This window comes from Anopheles maculipalpis, chromosome 3RL (assembly GCF_943734695.1).
Source record: "Anopheles maculipalpis chromosome 3RL, idAnoMacuDA_375_x, whole genome shotgun sequence".
Lineage (NCBI taxonomy): Eukaryota > Metazoa > Arthropoda > Insecta > Diptera > Culicidae > Anopheles > Anopheles maculipalpis.
This window is the reverse complement of record NC_064872.1, coordinates 10,020,397-10,035,364: the sequence shown is the minus strand read 5'-3', so window position 1 is coordinate 10,035,364 and position 14,968 is coordinate 10,020,397. Positions and strand designations below refer to the sequence as shown.

Here is a 14,968-nt window from a genome sequence, read left to right as displayed (position 1 = left end):
CGATATGAATCTCGGTTTGGATTATTATGTCAGCATGAGAGTTGGTGCCTGACACTGGGTGGAGCAGTGCTGGACGTCTAACAACATTGTTTGAATGTTGAAATTATTCTTTTGAATTTAGTTCTGGCGTTAAGGGCTACGGATGGAGCGGTGTAGATGTTTTGCGAACTTTTCCACAGGGTCAAGTTTATTGTTGAAATAAGTTTAGTTAAATCTTCGGATGTGCTATTTATGGAAATATTTGTTTTATAGGCCAGGAAGGGTTTTTGTACGGTATAAAAGGTTTTGTAAAGCAGTTTTTCCCAAGAAAAACGAGAATATAAACGCTATTTACGGATGAATTAGTGAAATTATTTGTTATTTTTTCGACATTTTTATCCATGTTAACAGAAACCGACGTTGTGTAACCTGTTTTAAGTCCTGCCTTCGACAGTCTACCTCTCGACCTACTGCATTCCAAACTCAAAAGAGTTTGAGATTGGAGGCCGGATACTGTTATGGTTGAAGTACTAGCTTTGTAACAGGTCGTGCTTTCCGTGATTCCTTCGTAGGCTGCTCTGGAGATCCTCAAGAAATTGTCTTTAGTAAACTTTATGCCTTTTCCTATTAGTTGCGAGCGAATGAGAAAGCGAACATGAGCAGTTGAACCTGTTGACGATCGGATGTAGCTCTTAAGAATGAAAATAAAATGCCAACATCTAAATCTGTAGATCAAGAAATTTCTGGAACAACTTTCCTTCAAATACGTCTAGTAAAAGCAACAATAAAAACGTCCACAATTATGTTATTTTTTTGTTTTATTAAAAAAAAGCATAAACTTCCATGAGAATAATAATGTGGTACATGTGTAAATACGTAACTTATACACGACGATTAGTCTTTCTCTGGAGTGTTTGACGAGAGAATGCTGAATGCGTTTTCGTTGTCGTACGATTCGTTGATAAAGTTCAATAAAACGTAATATATATCAGGCTAAATGTATATAAAATGGATCACATCCAAACGTTATAAAAACAAAGTAGTAAAAAAAAACTAACAAAGCTCAAAATCTTCGAAGCGACCTTCAAACCCTCGACTCTACTTCTTGTCTCGCACATAGTACGTGTGCTGTTTGGTGACCTTCGAGAGCTTTAGATTGTCATGTACGGCAGCTGGACAGCGTCCTTCGTGTTGCTGGATGTACTGCACCTTGTAGGAGCTGGTACCGTGGAACTTGTCATCCCCGAAGGAGATGCTGGATGCGTTCGCCTTCGTGGAGCTGCGCGTCACATTCATGGCCGAATGGTAATCACGAAGCGATTTCTGATTTGCGGCCGATGTACTGCCTGAGCTGGAAACCAGAGTGCTTGTTTGGCTGGACAATCCCGTACCTGCCAGCGTTGGAGGCGGACACGGTTGACCACGAACCGTCCGGTTCGTGATCGTACCAGTTTCGAGCGTTTTCACGTAGTCCTGCATGCGCGATTCGGCCGATTCTTTGCCACGTCTGTGCAAAGAACTGTAGCTAGTACGGTTTGTAGTAGAGTACATCGCACTATCGTTTAGGTTGGAGATACTCTTGCGCTGGATCGAACCAGATACGCTCATGCCTCCGACTCCGTTAGCAGCATACTGTGTCGTGGTGGCTGTGGACGTTTGTGCCGGACGGCAGAGGATTGAATTGTTGACGTTTTCGGAAGATGCGAATGTGTTTTTGCGATTGTACTGCTGCTGTTGGGATGAGGCCTGCTGGCCGATGGAGCTGCTGTTGGTGGTGACGTGACTGCTGCTTGACTCAGCTTTACTCGATTTCATCACGCTCGACGAGGACGCCGAAGACGACGCTGTCTGGGATGACAAATGTTCTTGCAGCGACGAATGATGCGCGTTGGATGCGTTCAGCGAGGAAGCTTTGACTGCTGTTGCTCCGGTAGGAGTGTTGTTTTTAGTGTCGTTTGTGTTGGTCACGTGTACAAGTTTGCCTCCGATCAGCTTGGTGGTGCTCGTTTGATGCCGTTTCGAAGAGCTACTGTCCACGGTAGACTCTCCCAGTACGATGCTGGAGCTACCACGTGCGCCCGTTTGTCCCGATGGCGATCCAGCGGATATCGTTGTGTCACCTGTACGTGTTCCGCGCTGTACAGCCTTCTCGCTAACTATAGTGCTGCTCGATTGAGATTTGCTGATCATTGAGCTGGAGCTGGTTGCCTTTTGTGTATGCGTTTCCACGCCCGAAACCTTGCTTTGATGCTGCTGACGTTCCACTTGATCCGCTGTTGACATCTTGATCTCACCGTGATCTGAACCGTGCTGATGCTGATGCTCACTAGACAAAGCCTTGCTTTCCGTTTTGATCGTCTTCGTTACCCATTTGCCACCGATCAGTTTCTTCACTTGTGTCTCCGTTGCCTGACCGGATGAAGTTTGACCTGTGCCGCTTCGTCGTCCCACTGAATGTCCATTTGTAGCTTCGGAGTGTATAATATTGTTCGATGATCGCGTTTGGCTGTGAGCTTTACTAGTGGTATGACTGCCAATGGAACTTGTGGTCGTATCGTGATGGATACTACTGGTGTCTTGAGCATTCTGTCCTGTCGATGTCTGTGCATTCAAAATGCTTTCCATACCGTCGAATCCAGTCTTTTGTCTTTCGACGAAACTCTTGTCCGTTACAACGACACCATCGATCGCAAGCTTTTCAGTCGCGTGCTGCGACGATGCAGATTTGTCCGTTACGACCTTTCCATCGATGACGATCTTGCTGCTCGAAGAAGAAACCTGAGAGCCAGTCACTTGCTCCCTTGTATGACGATGTACTCCGGCGGGTCCGTCTTCTCCATCGGACGGGGCGAGCTTGCCATTCGTATGCAGGTGGCGCGTTTCTCCGTGGTGTACGTGCTGCAGAGAGTCCTGGTGTGCCTGGGTACTGCTGCTGCTGGATGTATGCTGCTGCATGGAGGAACTAGTCTGGTGTACTTTCGAGCTGGACGATGACGATTTCACGCTGTGACTGTGGCTTTGCTGCTCTGTCATTCCGCTCACAACCGTTTTTCCATTGACCATGTGATACTGGTTTTGATTGGTCATCGATTCGGCAATATTTCGGCCCGAAACGTCTTGAATCGATTGTGCATGTTTCGTCGTGGATCGTTGCGAGGACGTACGATCGCGTTCGTTGGTGCTAGCTTCAATGTGCTGCGCTCGATTGATGGCAGTAGAGCTAGAGACCTGCTCACTGGTATGGTGCTGCTGCTGTTGGGTATGGCTGTGCCGGAACGATTCTGATTCCGAACGGGTAGCGTGATCGTGCACCTCACTGGTTGTGATATGTTTGCCAGTGGGTTGTTTCTTGTCACCTTTCAGGATGGTGGTGACCGTTTGTGTGGTCACCAGCACGGTACCATCGGCGATAGTTGGTTCGTGCACCTCCTTCAATACGGCTTCCTTCTGTTGCTTGAGTTCCTTGTACTCCTGGAATGTATTGTAATCACCTTCAATTTGCAGATTGTCCTGCGGCTTTACCTGCTTGGGACGCTCGGACGGGCGGAACTGTGGCTTCACGGGTTTCTCAAATTCACCCTCCGACCGCAAATTATCTTCCGGACGTATTTGTTTTGGTCGTTCGGCCGGTTTGAAAGTAGCCTTTTCGGGTCTTTCAAAAGAACCTTCGGGGCGTAGATTATCATCATGCTTGATAGGTTTGGGTCGTTCTCCTGGACCGACTGAAGATTTTTGCGGTCGTTCAAATTCTCCTTCTGGTCGAAGATTGTCCTGAGGTTTGATCTGTTTCGGTCTGTCTGCTGGACGATATTGTTGTTTCTCCGGCGTGAGAAAATCTCCTTCCGGGCGCAGATTGTCGTCCGGTTTTATCGGTTTTGATCGCTCACCTGCTACGAATACGGTCTTTTCAACTCGTTCGAAGCTTCCCTCGACTCGCAAATTATCTTCATGCTTGACGATTTGAGCCCGCTCTGGTTTACCGACCAGGGCCGGTTTAGGACGTTCGAAGTCTCCCTCTGGCTTCAAGTTATCCTGCGGTTTCACCTGCTTTGGTCTTTCCGCTGGACGGTACTGAGGCTTGTCAGGTTTTTCAAACGAACCTTCCGTTCTTAAGTTGTCTTCAGGTCGTACCTGCTTCGGACGCTCGGCTGGTCGGAATGGAGTCTTCTCGGGACGTTCGAAGTCTCCCTCTGGACGAAGGTTGTCATCGTGACGCACAGGCTTTGGACGCTCTCCTGGACGATATTCAGGGCGTTCAGGAGTCTGGAACGCTCCCTCAGTGCGAAGATTATCCTCTGGCTTAATCTGCTTCGGACGCTCGGCTGGTCTGTACTGAGGCTTCTCTGGCTTCTCGAAGTCTCCTTCAGGTCTCAGGTTATCCTCAGGTCGTACCTGCTTCGGACGCTCGGCTGGTCGGAAGGGAGATTTCTCGGGACGTTCGAAGTCTCCTTCTGGACGAAGGTTATCATCATGACGCACAGGCTTCGGACGTTCTCCTGGACGATATTCAGGGCGTTCAGGAGTCTGGAACGCTCCCTCTGGACGAAGGTTATCCTCTGGCTTAATCTGCTTCGGACGCTCGGCTGGTCGGAAGGGAGATTTCTCGGGACGTTCGAAGTCTCCTTCTGGACGAAGGTTATCATCATGACGCACAGGCTTCGGACGTTCTCCTGGACGATATTCAGGGCGTTCAGGAGTCTGGAACGCTCCCTCAGTGCGAAGATTATCCTCTGGCTTAATCTGCTTCGGACGCTCGGCTGGTCTGTACTGAGGCTTCTCCGGCTTCTCGAAGTCTCCTTCAGGTCTGAGGTTATCCTCAGGTCGTACCTGCTTCGGACGCTCAGCTGGTCGGAAGGGAGATTTCTCGGGACGTTCGAAGTCTCCCTCTGGACGAAGGTTATCATCATGACGCACAGGCTTCGGACGCTCTCCAGGACGATATTCAGGGCGTTCAGGAGTCTGGAACGCTCCCTCTGGACGAAGGTTATCCTCTGGCTTAATCTGCTTTGGACGCTCGGCTGGTCGGAAGGGAGATTTCTCGGGACGTTCGAAGTCTCCCTCTGGACGAAGGTTATCATCATGACGCACAGGCTTCGGACGCTCTCCTGGACGATATTCAGGCCGCTCTGGTGTCTGAAATTCTCCCTCTGGACGAAGGTTATCCTCTGGCTTAATCTGCTTTGGACGCTCAGCTGGTCGGAAGGGAGATTTCTCGGGACGTTCGAAGTCTCCCTCTGGACGAAGGTTATCATCATGACGCACAGGCTTCGGACGTTCTCCTGGACGATATTCAGGGCGTTCAGGAGTCTGGAACGCTCCTTCTGGGCGAAGGTTATCCTCTGGCTTTATTTGCTTCGGACGCTCGGCTGGTCTGTACTGAGGCTTTTCTGGCTTCTCGAAGTCTCCTTCAGGTCTGAGGTTATCCTCAGGGCGTACCTGCTTCGGACGCTCAGCTGGTTGGAAGGGAGATTTCTCGGGACGTTCGAAGTCTCCCTCTGGACGAAGGTTGTCATCAGGACGAATGGGTCTCGGTCGCTCACCAGATACATACACAGTTTTCTCGGTGCGTTCAAAGTTTCCTTCCATGTAGAGATTATCTTCATGACGAACTATTTGAGCTCGCTCTGCCTTTCCTACAACCGTAGGCTGAGGTCTTTCGAAATCACCTTCAGGCTTGAGATTATCTTGCGGTCGAACCTGCTTCGGACGCTCAGCTGGTCTGTACTGAGGCTTTTCTGGAGTAGAGAACTCACCCTCCGGACGAAGGTTATCCTCAGGTCGTACCTGCTTCGGACGCTCGGCTGATCGGAATGGAGTCTTCTCGGGACGTTCGAAGTCTCCCTCTGGACGAAGGTTATCATCATGACGCACAGGCTTCGAACGCTCTCCTGGACGATATTCAGGGCGTTCAGGAGTCTGGAACGCTCCCTCAGTGCGAAGATTATCCTCTGGCTTAATCTGCTTCGGACGCTCGGCTGGTCTGTACTGAGGCTTCTCTGGCTTCTCGAAGTCTCCTTCAGGTCTGAGGTTATCCTCAGGTCGTACCTGCTTCGGACGCTCAGCTGGTCGGAAGGGAGATTTCTCGGGACGTTCGAAGTCTCCCTCTGGACGAAGGTTATCATCATGACGCACAGGCTTCGGACGCTCTCCAGGACGATATTCAGGGCGTTCAGGAGTCTGGAACGCTCCCTCTGGACGAAGGTTATCCTCTGGCTTAATCTGCTTCGGACGCTCAGCTGGTCTGTACTGAGGCTTTTCTGGCTTCTCGAAGTCTCCTTCAGGTCTGAGGTTATCCTCAGGTCGTACCTGCTTTGGACGCTCGGCTGGTCTGTACTGAGACTTCTCTGGCTTCTCGAAGTCTCCTTCAGGTCTAAGGTTATCCTCAGGTCGTACCTGCTTCGGACGCTCGGCTGGTCGGAATGGAGTCTTCTCGGGACGTTCGAAGTCTCCCTCTGGACGAAGGTTGTCATCATGACGCACAGGCTTCGGACGCTCTCCTGGACGATATTCAGGGCGTTCAGGAGTCTGGAACGCTCCCTCTGGACGAAGGTTATCCTCTGGCTTAATCTGCTTCGGACGCTCGGCTGGTCTGTACTGAGACTTCTCTGGCTTCTCGAAGTCTCCTTCAGGTCTGAGGTTATCTTCAGGTCGTACCTGCTTCGGACGCTCAGCTGGTCGGAAGGGAGATTTCTCGGGACGTTCGAAGTCTCCCTCTGGACGAAGGTTGTCATCAGGACGAATGGGTCTCGGTCGCTCACCAGATACATACACAGTTTTCTCGGTGCGTTCAAAGTTTCCTTCCATGTAGAGGTTATCTTCATGACGAACTATTTGAGCTCGCTCTGCCTTTCCTACAACCATAGGCTGAGGTCTTTCGAAATCACCTTCTGGCTTGAGATTATCTTGCGGTCGAACCTGCTTCGGACGCTCGGCTGGTCTGTATTCAGGCTTTTCTGGAGTAGAGAACTCACCCTCCGGACGAAGGTTATCCTCAGGTCGTACCTGTTTCGGACGCTCAGCTGGTCGGAATGGAGTCTTCTCGGGACGTTCGAAGTCTCCCTCTGGACGAAGGTTATCATCATGACGCACAGGCTTCGGACGCTCTCCTGGACGATATTCAGGGCGTTCAGGAGTCTGGAACGCTCCCTCTGGACGAAGGTTATCCTCTGGCTTTATTTGCTTCGGACGCTCGGCTGGTCTGTACTGAGGCTTTTCTGGCTTCTCGAAGTCTCCTTCAGGTCTGAGGTTATCCTCAGGTCGTACCTGCTTCGGACGCTCAGCTGGTCGGAAGGGAGATTTCTCGGGACGTTCGAAGTCTCCCTCTGGACGAAGGTTGTCATCAGGACGAATGGGTCTCGGTCGCTCACCAGATACATACACAGTTTTCTCGGTGCGTTCAAAGTTTCCTTCCATGTAGAGGTTATCTTCATGACGAACTATTTGAGCTCGCTCTGCCTTTCCTACAACCGCAGGCTGAGGTCTTTCGAAATCACCTTCTGGCTTGAGATTATCTTGGGGTCGAACCTGCTTCGGACGCTCGGCTGGTCTGTATTCAGGCTTTTCTGGAGTAGAGAACTCACCCTCCGGACGAAGGTTATCCTCAGGTCGTACCTGTTTCGGACGCTCAGCTGGTCGGAATGGAGTCTTCTCGGGACGTTCGAAGTCTCCCTCTGGACGAAGATTATCATCATGACGCACAGGCTTCGGACGCTCTCCTGGACGATATTCAGGGCGTTCAGGAGTCTGGAACGCTCCCTCTGGACGAAGGTTATCCTCTGGCTTAATCTGCTTCGGACGCTCAGCTGGTCTGTACTGAGGTTTTTCTGGCTTCTCGAAGTCTCCTTCAGGTCTGAGGTTATCCTCAGGTCGTACCTGCTTCGGACGCTCAGCTGGTCGGAATGGAGTCTTCTCGGGACGTTCGAAGTCTCCCTCTGGACGAAGGTTATCATCATGACGCACAGGCTTCGGACGCTCTCCTGGACGATATTCAGGGCGTTCAGGAGTCTGGAACGCTCCCTCTGGACGAAGGTTATCCTCTGGCTTAATCTGCTTCGGACGCTCAGCTGGTCTGTACTGAGGTTTCTCTGGCTTCTCGAAGTCTCCTTCAGGTCTGAGGTTATCGTCAGGTCGTACCTGCTTCGGACGCTCAGCTGGTCGGAAGGGAGATTTCTCTGGACGGTCGAAGTCTCCCTCTGGACGAAGGTTGTCATCAGGACGAATGGGTCTCGGTCGCTCACCAGATACATACACAGTTTTCTCGGTGCGTTCAAAGTTTCCTTCCATGTAGAGATTATCTTCATGACGAACTATTTGAGCTCGCTCTGCCTTTCCTACAACCGTAGGCTGAGGTCTTTCGAAATCACCTTCTGGCTTGAGATTATCTTGGGGTCGAACCTGCTTCGGACGCTCAGCTGGTCTGTACTCAGGCTTTTCTGGAGTAGAGAACTCACCCTCCGGACGAAGGTTATCCTCAGGTCGTACCTGCTTCGGACGCTCAGCTGGTCGGAAGGGAGATTTCTCGGGACGTTCGAAGTCTCCCTCTGGACGAAGGTTATCATCATGACGCACAGGCTTCGGACGCTCTCCTGGACGATATTCAGGGCGTTCAGGAGTCTGGAACGCTCCCTCTGGACGAAGGTTATCCTCTGGCTTAATCTGCTTCGGACGCTCGGCTGGTCTGTACTGAGGCTTCTCTGGCTTCTCGAAGTCTCCTTCAGGTCTGAGGTTATCCTCAGGACGTACCTGCTTCGGACGCTCAGCTGGTCGGAAGGGAGATTTCTCTGGACGGTCGAAGTCTCCCTCTGGACGAAGGTTGTCATCAGGACGAATGGGTCTCGATCGCTCACCAGATACATACACAGTTTTCTCGGAGCGTTCAAAGTTTCCTTCCATGTAGAGGTTATCTTCATGACGAACTATTTGAGCTCGCTCTGCCTTTCCTACAACCGTAGGCTGAGGTCTTTCGAAATCACCTTCTGGTTTGAGATTATCTTGGGGTCGAATCTGCTTCGGACGCTCGGCTGGTCTGTACTGAGGCTTCTCTGGCTTCTCGAAGTCTCCTTCAGGTCTGAGGTTATCCTCAGGTCGTACCTGCTTTGGACGCTCAGCTGGTCGGAAAGGAGATTTCTCGGGACGTTCGAAGTCTCCCTCTGGACGAAGGTTATCATCATGACGCACAGGCTTCGGACGCTCTCCTGGACGATATTCAGGGCGTTCAGGAGTCTGGAACGCTCCTTCTGGGCGAAGGTTATCCTCTGGTTTAATCTGCTTCGGACGCTCGGCTGGTCTGTACTGAGGCTTTTCTGGCTTCTCGAAGTCTCCTTCAGGTCTGAGGTTATCCTCAGGACGTACCTGCTTCGGACGCTCAGCTGGTCGGAAGGGAGATTTCTCTGGACGGTCGAAGTCTCCCTCTGGACGAAGGTTGTCATCAGGACGAATGGGTCTCGATCGCTCACCAGATACATACACAGTTTTCTCGGTGCGTTCAAAGTTTCCTTCCATGTAGAGGTTATCTTCATGACGAACTATTTGAGCTCGCTCTGCCTTTCCTACAACCGTAGGCTGAGGTCTTTCGAAATCACCTTCTGGCTTGAGATTATCTTGGGGTCGAACCTGCTTCGGACGCTCAGCTGGTCTGTACTCAGGCTTTTCTGGAGTAGAGAACTCACCCTCCGGACGAAGGTTATCCTTAGGTCGTACCTGCTTCGGACGCTCGGCTGGTCGGAAGGGATTTTTCTCGGGACGTTCGAAGTCTCCCTCTGGACGAAGGTTGTCATCAGGACGAATGGGTCTCGGTCGCTCTCCTGGACTATATTCAGGACGCAGCGGAGTCTGGAAATCTCCCTCCGGACGAAGGTTATCCTCCGGTCGTACCTGCTTTGGACGCTCAGCTGGTCGGAAGGGAGATTTCTCGGGACGTTCGAAGTCTCCCTCTGGACGAAGGTTATCATCGTGACGCACAGGCTTCGGACGCTCTCCAGGACGATATTCAGGGCGTTCAGGAGTCTGGAACGCTCCCTCTGGACGAAGGTTATCCTCTGGTTTAATCTGCTTCGGACGCTCGGCTGGTCTGTACTGAGGCTTCTCTGGCTTCTCGAAGTCTCCTTCAGGTCTGAGGTTATCCTCAGGTCGTACCTGCTTCGGACGCTCAGCTGGTCGGAAGGGAGATTTCTCGGGACGTTCGAAGTCTCCCTCTGGACGAAGGTTATCCTCTGGCTTAATCTGCTTCGGACGCTCGGCTGGTCTGTACTGAGGCTTCTCTGGTTTCTCGAAGTCTCCTTCAGGTCTGAGGTTATCCTCAGGTCGTACCTGCTTCGGACGCTCGGCTGGTCTGTACTGAGGCTTCTCTGGCTTCTCGAAGTCTCCTTCAGGTCTGAGGTTATCCTCAGGTCGTACCTGCTTCGAACGCTCGGCTGGTCTGTACTGAGGCTTCTCTGGAGTAGAAAAATCTCCTTCCGGACGTAGGTTATCATCATGTTTAATGGGCATTACGCGTTCCCCAGGAACATATCCTGTTCGCTCGGGTACTGTAAATTCGCCTTCAGGTTTGAGATTATCTTCGTGCTTGATAGGTTTTGGTCGCACATATTCTGCTTTAAGCTTTGAGACGTCAAGGTTTTCGAAATCTTCCTTTGTCCATGTTAGTCTTCTGTCGGATACTTCTTGTGTTGTGCTGCTACGCTCAATGGTGTAAGATTCTCGTCGATTTAAATGATCTTCTGCGTCTTCTAAAGTCCATGTTCCTCGTCTTCCAGAAGACTTGAGTTCTGATGAGATATTTTCTGAAAGAGCCGAATAAACAAAAGCACTGTGAATTTTTTTGTCTCTTTAATTCAGGGCAAGGACATATCATACCTTGGTGGTAAAAATTCTCCGAATTGCTCGAGGTGGTGAACTTAGATGATTTGGTCTGCGTTGTTGTATTACCTCCCCCACAGTTGTAGCAATTATGACGTCTGTTATGGTACAACAGATAGAATTAATTATTAAATAGTTGTTGATTTCCAATACGTTTACTAGGGAATTCTTAATCATATTGAAGAAAATTTTTTTTTTCAAGGAATTTCAAGGAACGCTCAAGGTAAATTTAATTCCTAGTTGGTCTTAGAAAACGACATTATTATTGTTCCTAAAGCTAAATTTAGGAAACTACTAAATTCTATAACTATAAAACAACCGATTTCGTGCTATTATCAAATTTAGTAAGTCATTCGATGGCCGGCATGACCTAGTATGTCGTTAAGTCAAGAGAAACAATTATAAAGTATGTTAAATATTGAACTATCTCACTAACAAAAATATTTATTGGTGTTTAAAAATACTAGCTAATGAACACAGGGCATAAAAGTTAATTCATAATTTGACCCGCAACAGCAGAGTCGACCACAATGCACTCTATGTGCTTGTAGGGTACATAAGCCAACATAAAGTGGGCTCAACGCGAAGAGTGTGAGCAAGAAACAAAAGAATTCAAGGGAGCAAAAAACAGGCAACCGTGTGGAAGAAGGGGCAAACCAAAACAAACTAAATAAATAACACCCAGCATTGGCGACGGCGGAACCGGTGATGATCGTACAACCACTACCACCACCATCATCACTATGCCAGATCGCGACTTCAACCGTGGCACAACACACGATGATGTCATTGGGTGACCGCGTAGGTTGATTGTAAACGAGCATAAATTGAACGACGGTGACCAAACGAACCGCGAACACGCTCGGTTCGGCGATCTTGCCAGTTGACCATTTAAGGTCTACGCACGGTCGACGACAATCGGTATGGGGAAAACGCCATGAATGCTGTCACTGTGAGTATCTCCGAGATCTTGGAGCCAAGTAGTAATGATCGAGGATCGTGCGTGTTGATGCACTTCCGATTCGAGCAAAATTTTTGAAGGACATGCAACGTACGTTAGTAGGCGGTTTTAGTAGGCTGAGTCAGACGTCGCTATTAGTGATGAGGGTGAGTGTGGGCATCGCCTACTCGTCACCAAAACGGTTCCACTTACCCGCAGGTACAGATTTCACAAATGCACTGCTCCTGTATTGTTTGTTCGTCCTTGCGCATCGTAGTTTTACTGGTTTGGGTTCGTTTTTCATCGCTCAAGTCGCTTACTTCCTTGATCGTCACACGATCCTGTATAAGAAGCAAAGGTGTAAATAATTTCGTGAAGTTTTACTATCTGCGGACATAAACCTACCACCATATCCATAGATTTGAGATTTTTCGTTCGCTCCGATTCGTCCAGCTCCGTGCGTCCGGAACTCTCCTCAAGGTAGGTAATCTTTTCCAGCACATCGATATGCTTTTTGTGGTCGATCGTTTTCCACTGTTTCGTTTTCGCGTCGTACACCTAAAAATCAGATTAATTTATAGGCTCACCACCATCTAGCACAGCGTCATCCCTGCAACAGCAATGACAATTCACTCACCTTCGTCATTTGGATCGTTGTGGTGATATTAGCCAGTTCGGGACGCTCCACCTCGAGCTCGTGTACGATCTCCACCGGTATGTCCGTGGTGATATCCTTTTCGAGGATCGTCTTCTGATCGACCAGCTCCCAGCGTTTAAGCTTCGGGTTGTAAAGTTTCGCTTCAAACGACGTTTTGGTTACGTTCGTCACATCATCCTGCAGGTCTGCCGTCACGATATCTTTCGGTACAATTTTCTCATCGATCAAGTTCAGCCGACGGCCATGCTCGTCGTAGATCTTGCGCTTTAGAATAGCGGCATTCGATTCGCGCTGCTCACGGTACTCCGATGTCTTCCGCCGGGAACGGCTTTCTTCGTCCATCTGGGTATAGTGCGAGGACGTTTCGATCGTTTTACTCGATTCAGAATGCTGCTGCCGGCGTTCTTCGACCTGGCTGGCGGATTCCGTGATCAGCTGCGTACTCTGGATGGTATTGGCCAGCGAATCGTGCGCCGACGAAAGGCTAGCTACGGTATGTGCTGATTCCGTTTTCGTTAGCATATTGTTGGATTGCTGTCCGGAGTAGTTGTCCAGTGTTGTTGAATCGATAACGATATCCTTTGTAGTGGTAGAGGACTGCATGTCCTTGGAAGAGGCAACGTTTTGTGCTCGTTTTGTGGTGCTCGTATTCGTAGATGACAAGGTATCGTTCGTTGACTTTTGCTCAACACCTTCGGTGATGTGGAAAGACGAGGAACTGTAACCTTGTGCGGCTTGGTACGATGATGAGGTGCTCGTGATCCGATTACCCGCAGCATCGTACACCACCTGACTATGCTTGCTACCCTGTGGACGGGACTTGCCATCCGTATCCGTAAGCTTTCCAGCAGTGGACTGCGTGTCAACATCTCCGGAGCTTTGGAAGGATGAAGTACTGTAGCCCTGTGCTGCCTGATATGACGCGGATGTGCTTGTGACCTGATTGCCAGCCGCATCGTACTCAATCTTGGTGGTCGGTGCTTGGGTGTGTGCCATCGAAAACCTTTGGCTGTCAACTTGCTGGCGAGTTTTGCCATCTGCATCCACGAGCTGGAATGATTTCTGATCGAATGTGGAATGATCGGGCAGGTGCTGTGCTGTCGATGAGTGTTTTCCATCGACCGACAGCACACCGTTCTGTCGTCCGGTAGCAGTAGAGGACAGCGATGATCGAACATTCTCACCGAGCTGAGTAGACGACGTGTGGAATGTTTCCGATACGGAGGACTGCGCCGTGTTGCTCTGTGCTGTGGACCTTGATTTGCTCGTGCTTGTAGACGAGCTTGTGTCGAGGATGGTTTTGCTCGATTTGGACTCAGCCTTTTCGGAGCTGCTAGAGGTTGCTACACTAGATTCCGACACATGTTTTTCACTACCCACCGTACCGTGTGAGAACTGTTGGTGGGACTGTTCCTGCTTCGTTATGGCACTGCTACTTTGCATGACTTTGCTGGTACTGCTGCTAGAAACACTGCTTAGCGCACTGCTCTCAAGAGCCATTTTGGAGATCTCGATCTTGCTCGGACCGATGGTCGATATCGCTTGCTGACTAGCGTCAGTAGATAAACCTCCCGACACGTTGCCACTAACGAACGATTCCTTTCGGCCACTTTCACTACCACCGCCGCCGACGAAAACGGTTTTCTGCGTTACCTTTGTCGGCAGCTCCAGCCCGGCACTGGATGCACCGATCATTGCGGTCGTACCGATCGTATCACTAGCGATATGATGTATCTCTTCGATGATGTTATCGATCTGTTTCGATTTGCTCGCCTCACTGCGCACACTGCTGACGGTGCTGAACTTTTGTCCATCTTTTTTCGAGCCTAACTCACGCACTTCACTGGTCCGACCTTCGGTGGACTTATGAAACTTTTCCGCCCCGGAGTGGGTCTTGGTCGAAGAGGACGTGGAGGACGATTGCTGGAACGAGGAACTGCTGTTGCTCGTAGTCGATGAGCTGACGGCTGCCATCGATTCTAGTGGTAGGGCAACCGTACCGTGATCGACGGTCACCGTTGTCACCGTCTGCTGTCCGGTACGCTCCGAATCTAGCAGACTTTGGGTTTTGAGCTTAGCCTGCTTATCACGATTATTTAATCCCATTTTGCTGATCTTGTTGTTTTCTCCTTGCTTCACACTGTATCCAATATCACGCACTAAAACTGGCCCTTTTTCGTGGCTTTTTCTACTTCACTACACCGTGTGTTAACCGTTTGAATGTTATCGCTGTGTATTATAACGGTTATATGCACTTTTTTCACTAAATTTTCTCACAGATCATTAATTTCTCACTCCTTTGATAGTGTGATGGCACCGGGTTACAGTGATGATGGCCAGTTAACGAGATAGAATCACTTCAAAAACCATCTGCATGTGTACCATGACATGCGTTGACACACTTAGCTCGATGAGGTAATCACGTTGCTCGGTGCCGATGGGGATCTCGCGCAGGGCACAGGCACTGACAGGGTCACACTAGCTCGACGACTTACTGGGACCGGGTGGCACGAACGTACTGAACAGCAACGAGA

The 14,968-nt window shown here is 50.0% G+C and overlaps 2 protein-coding genes and 1 long non-coding RNA gene across 25 annotated transcripts in view; 2 read left to right on the top strand and 1 right to left on the bottom strand.

Annotated features, from left to right (window-relative positions):
* Nucleotides 1-1,077: 1,077 nt before the first annotated feature.
* Nucleotides 1,078-14,549, bottom strand: LOC126563726 (serine-rich adhesin for platelets-like). 20 transcript variants are annotated; one of them, XM_050220385.1, is made up of 10 exons: nt 12,414-14,549; nt 12,182-12,334; nt 11,990-12,117; nt 10,834-10,934; nt 10,288-10,760; nt 8,461-8,721; nt 7,591-7,764; nt 6,373-6,546; nt 5,733-5,763; nt 1,078-5,297 (listed from the first exon to the last, which is right to left on the bottom strand). In XM_050220385.1, the coding sequence occupies exons 1-10, from the start codon at nt 14,538-14,540 to the stop codon at nt 1,078-1,080; spliced, it is 7,842 nt and encodes a 2,613-aa protein (XP_050076342.1). In that variant the 5' UTR covers nt 14,541-14,549. The 20 variants fall into 20 exon arrangements, with proteins under 20 accessions (XP_050076342.1, XP_050076346.1, XP_050076347.1 ...); XM_050220389.1 differs by lacking the exons at nt 6,373-6,546; nt 7,591-7,764 and adding an exon at nt 7,852-8,025; XM_050220390.1 differs by lacking the exon at nt 7,591-7,764.
* On the top strand, nt 4,041-10,551 carry LOC126565917 (uncharacterized). Of its 4 annotated transcripts, XR_007607098.1 has the most exons (7): nt 4,041-4,179; nt 4,441-4,614; nt 7,660-7,746; nt 8,443-8,529; nt 9,922-10,008; nt 10,183-10,269; nt 10,444-10,551. It is a non-coding gene; the product is annotated as an uncharacterized LOC126565917 (long non-coding RNA). The 4 variants fall into 4 exon arrangements; XR_007607099.1 differs by lacking the exons at nt 7,660-7,746; nt 8,443-8,529; nt 10,183-10,269; nt 10,444-10,551 and adding exons at nt 5,485-5,745; nt 6,529-6,615; nt 6,964-7,050 and having other exon boundaries at nt 9,922-10,022; XR_007607101.1 differs by lacking the exons at nt 7,660-7,746; nt 8,443-8,529; nt 9,922-10,008; nt 10,183-10,269; nt 10,444-10,551 and adding exons at nt 5,485-5,745; nt 6,529-6,615; nt 7,225-7,311; nt 9,139-9,166.
* The window catches only part of LOC126565684 (uncharacterized), a 343,737-nt gene continuing 340,600 nt past the window's right edge, over nt 11,832-14,968 (top strand). Inside the window, exon 1 of the mRNA XM_050222884.1 lies at nt 11,832-11,835. The gene's annotated coding sequence lies outside the window, so the exon portion shown is untranslated. The remainder of the gene's footprint in view (nt 11,836-14,968) is intronic.

Coding starts and splice junctions, on each gene's coding strand:
- LOC126563726 (XM_050220385.1), bottom strand. CDS start 14,540: ATGGGATTAAATAATCGTGATAAGCAGGCTAAGCTCAAAACCCAAAGT. Junction 6,547..7,590: donor CAGCTGAGCGTCCGAAACAG/GTACGACCTGAG, acceptor CGTCCGAAGCAG/ATTAAGCCAGAGGATAACCT. Junction 5,764..6,372: donor CAGCCGAGCGTCCGAAGCAG/GTACGACCTGAG, acceptor CGTCCGAAGCAG/GTACGACCTGAGGATAACCT.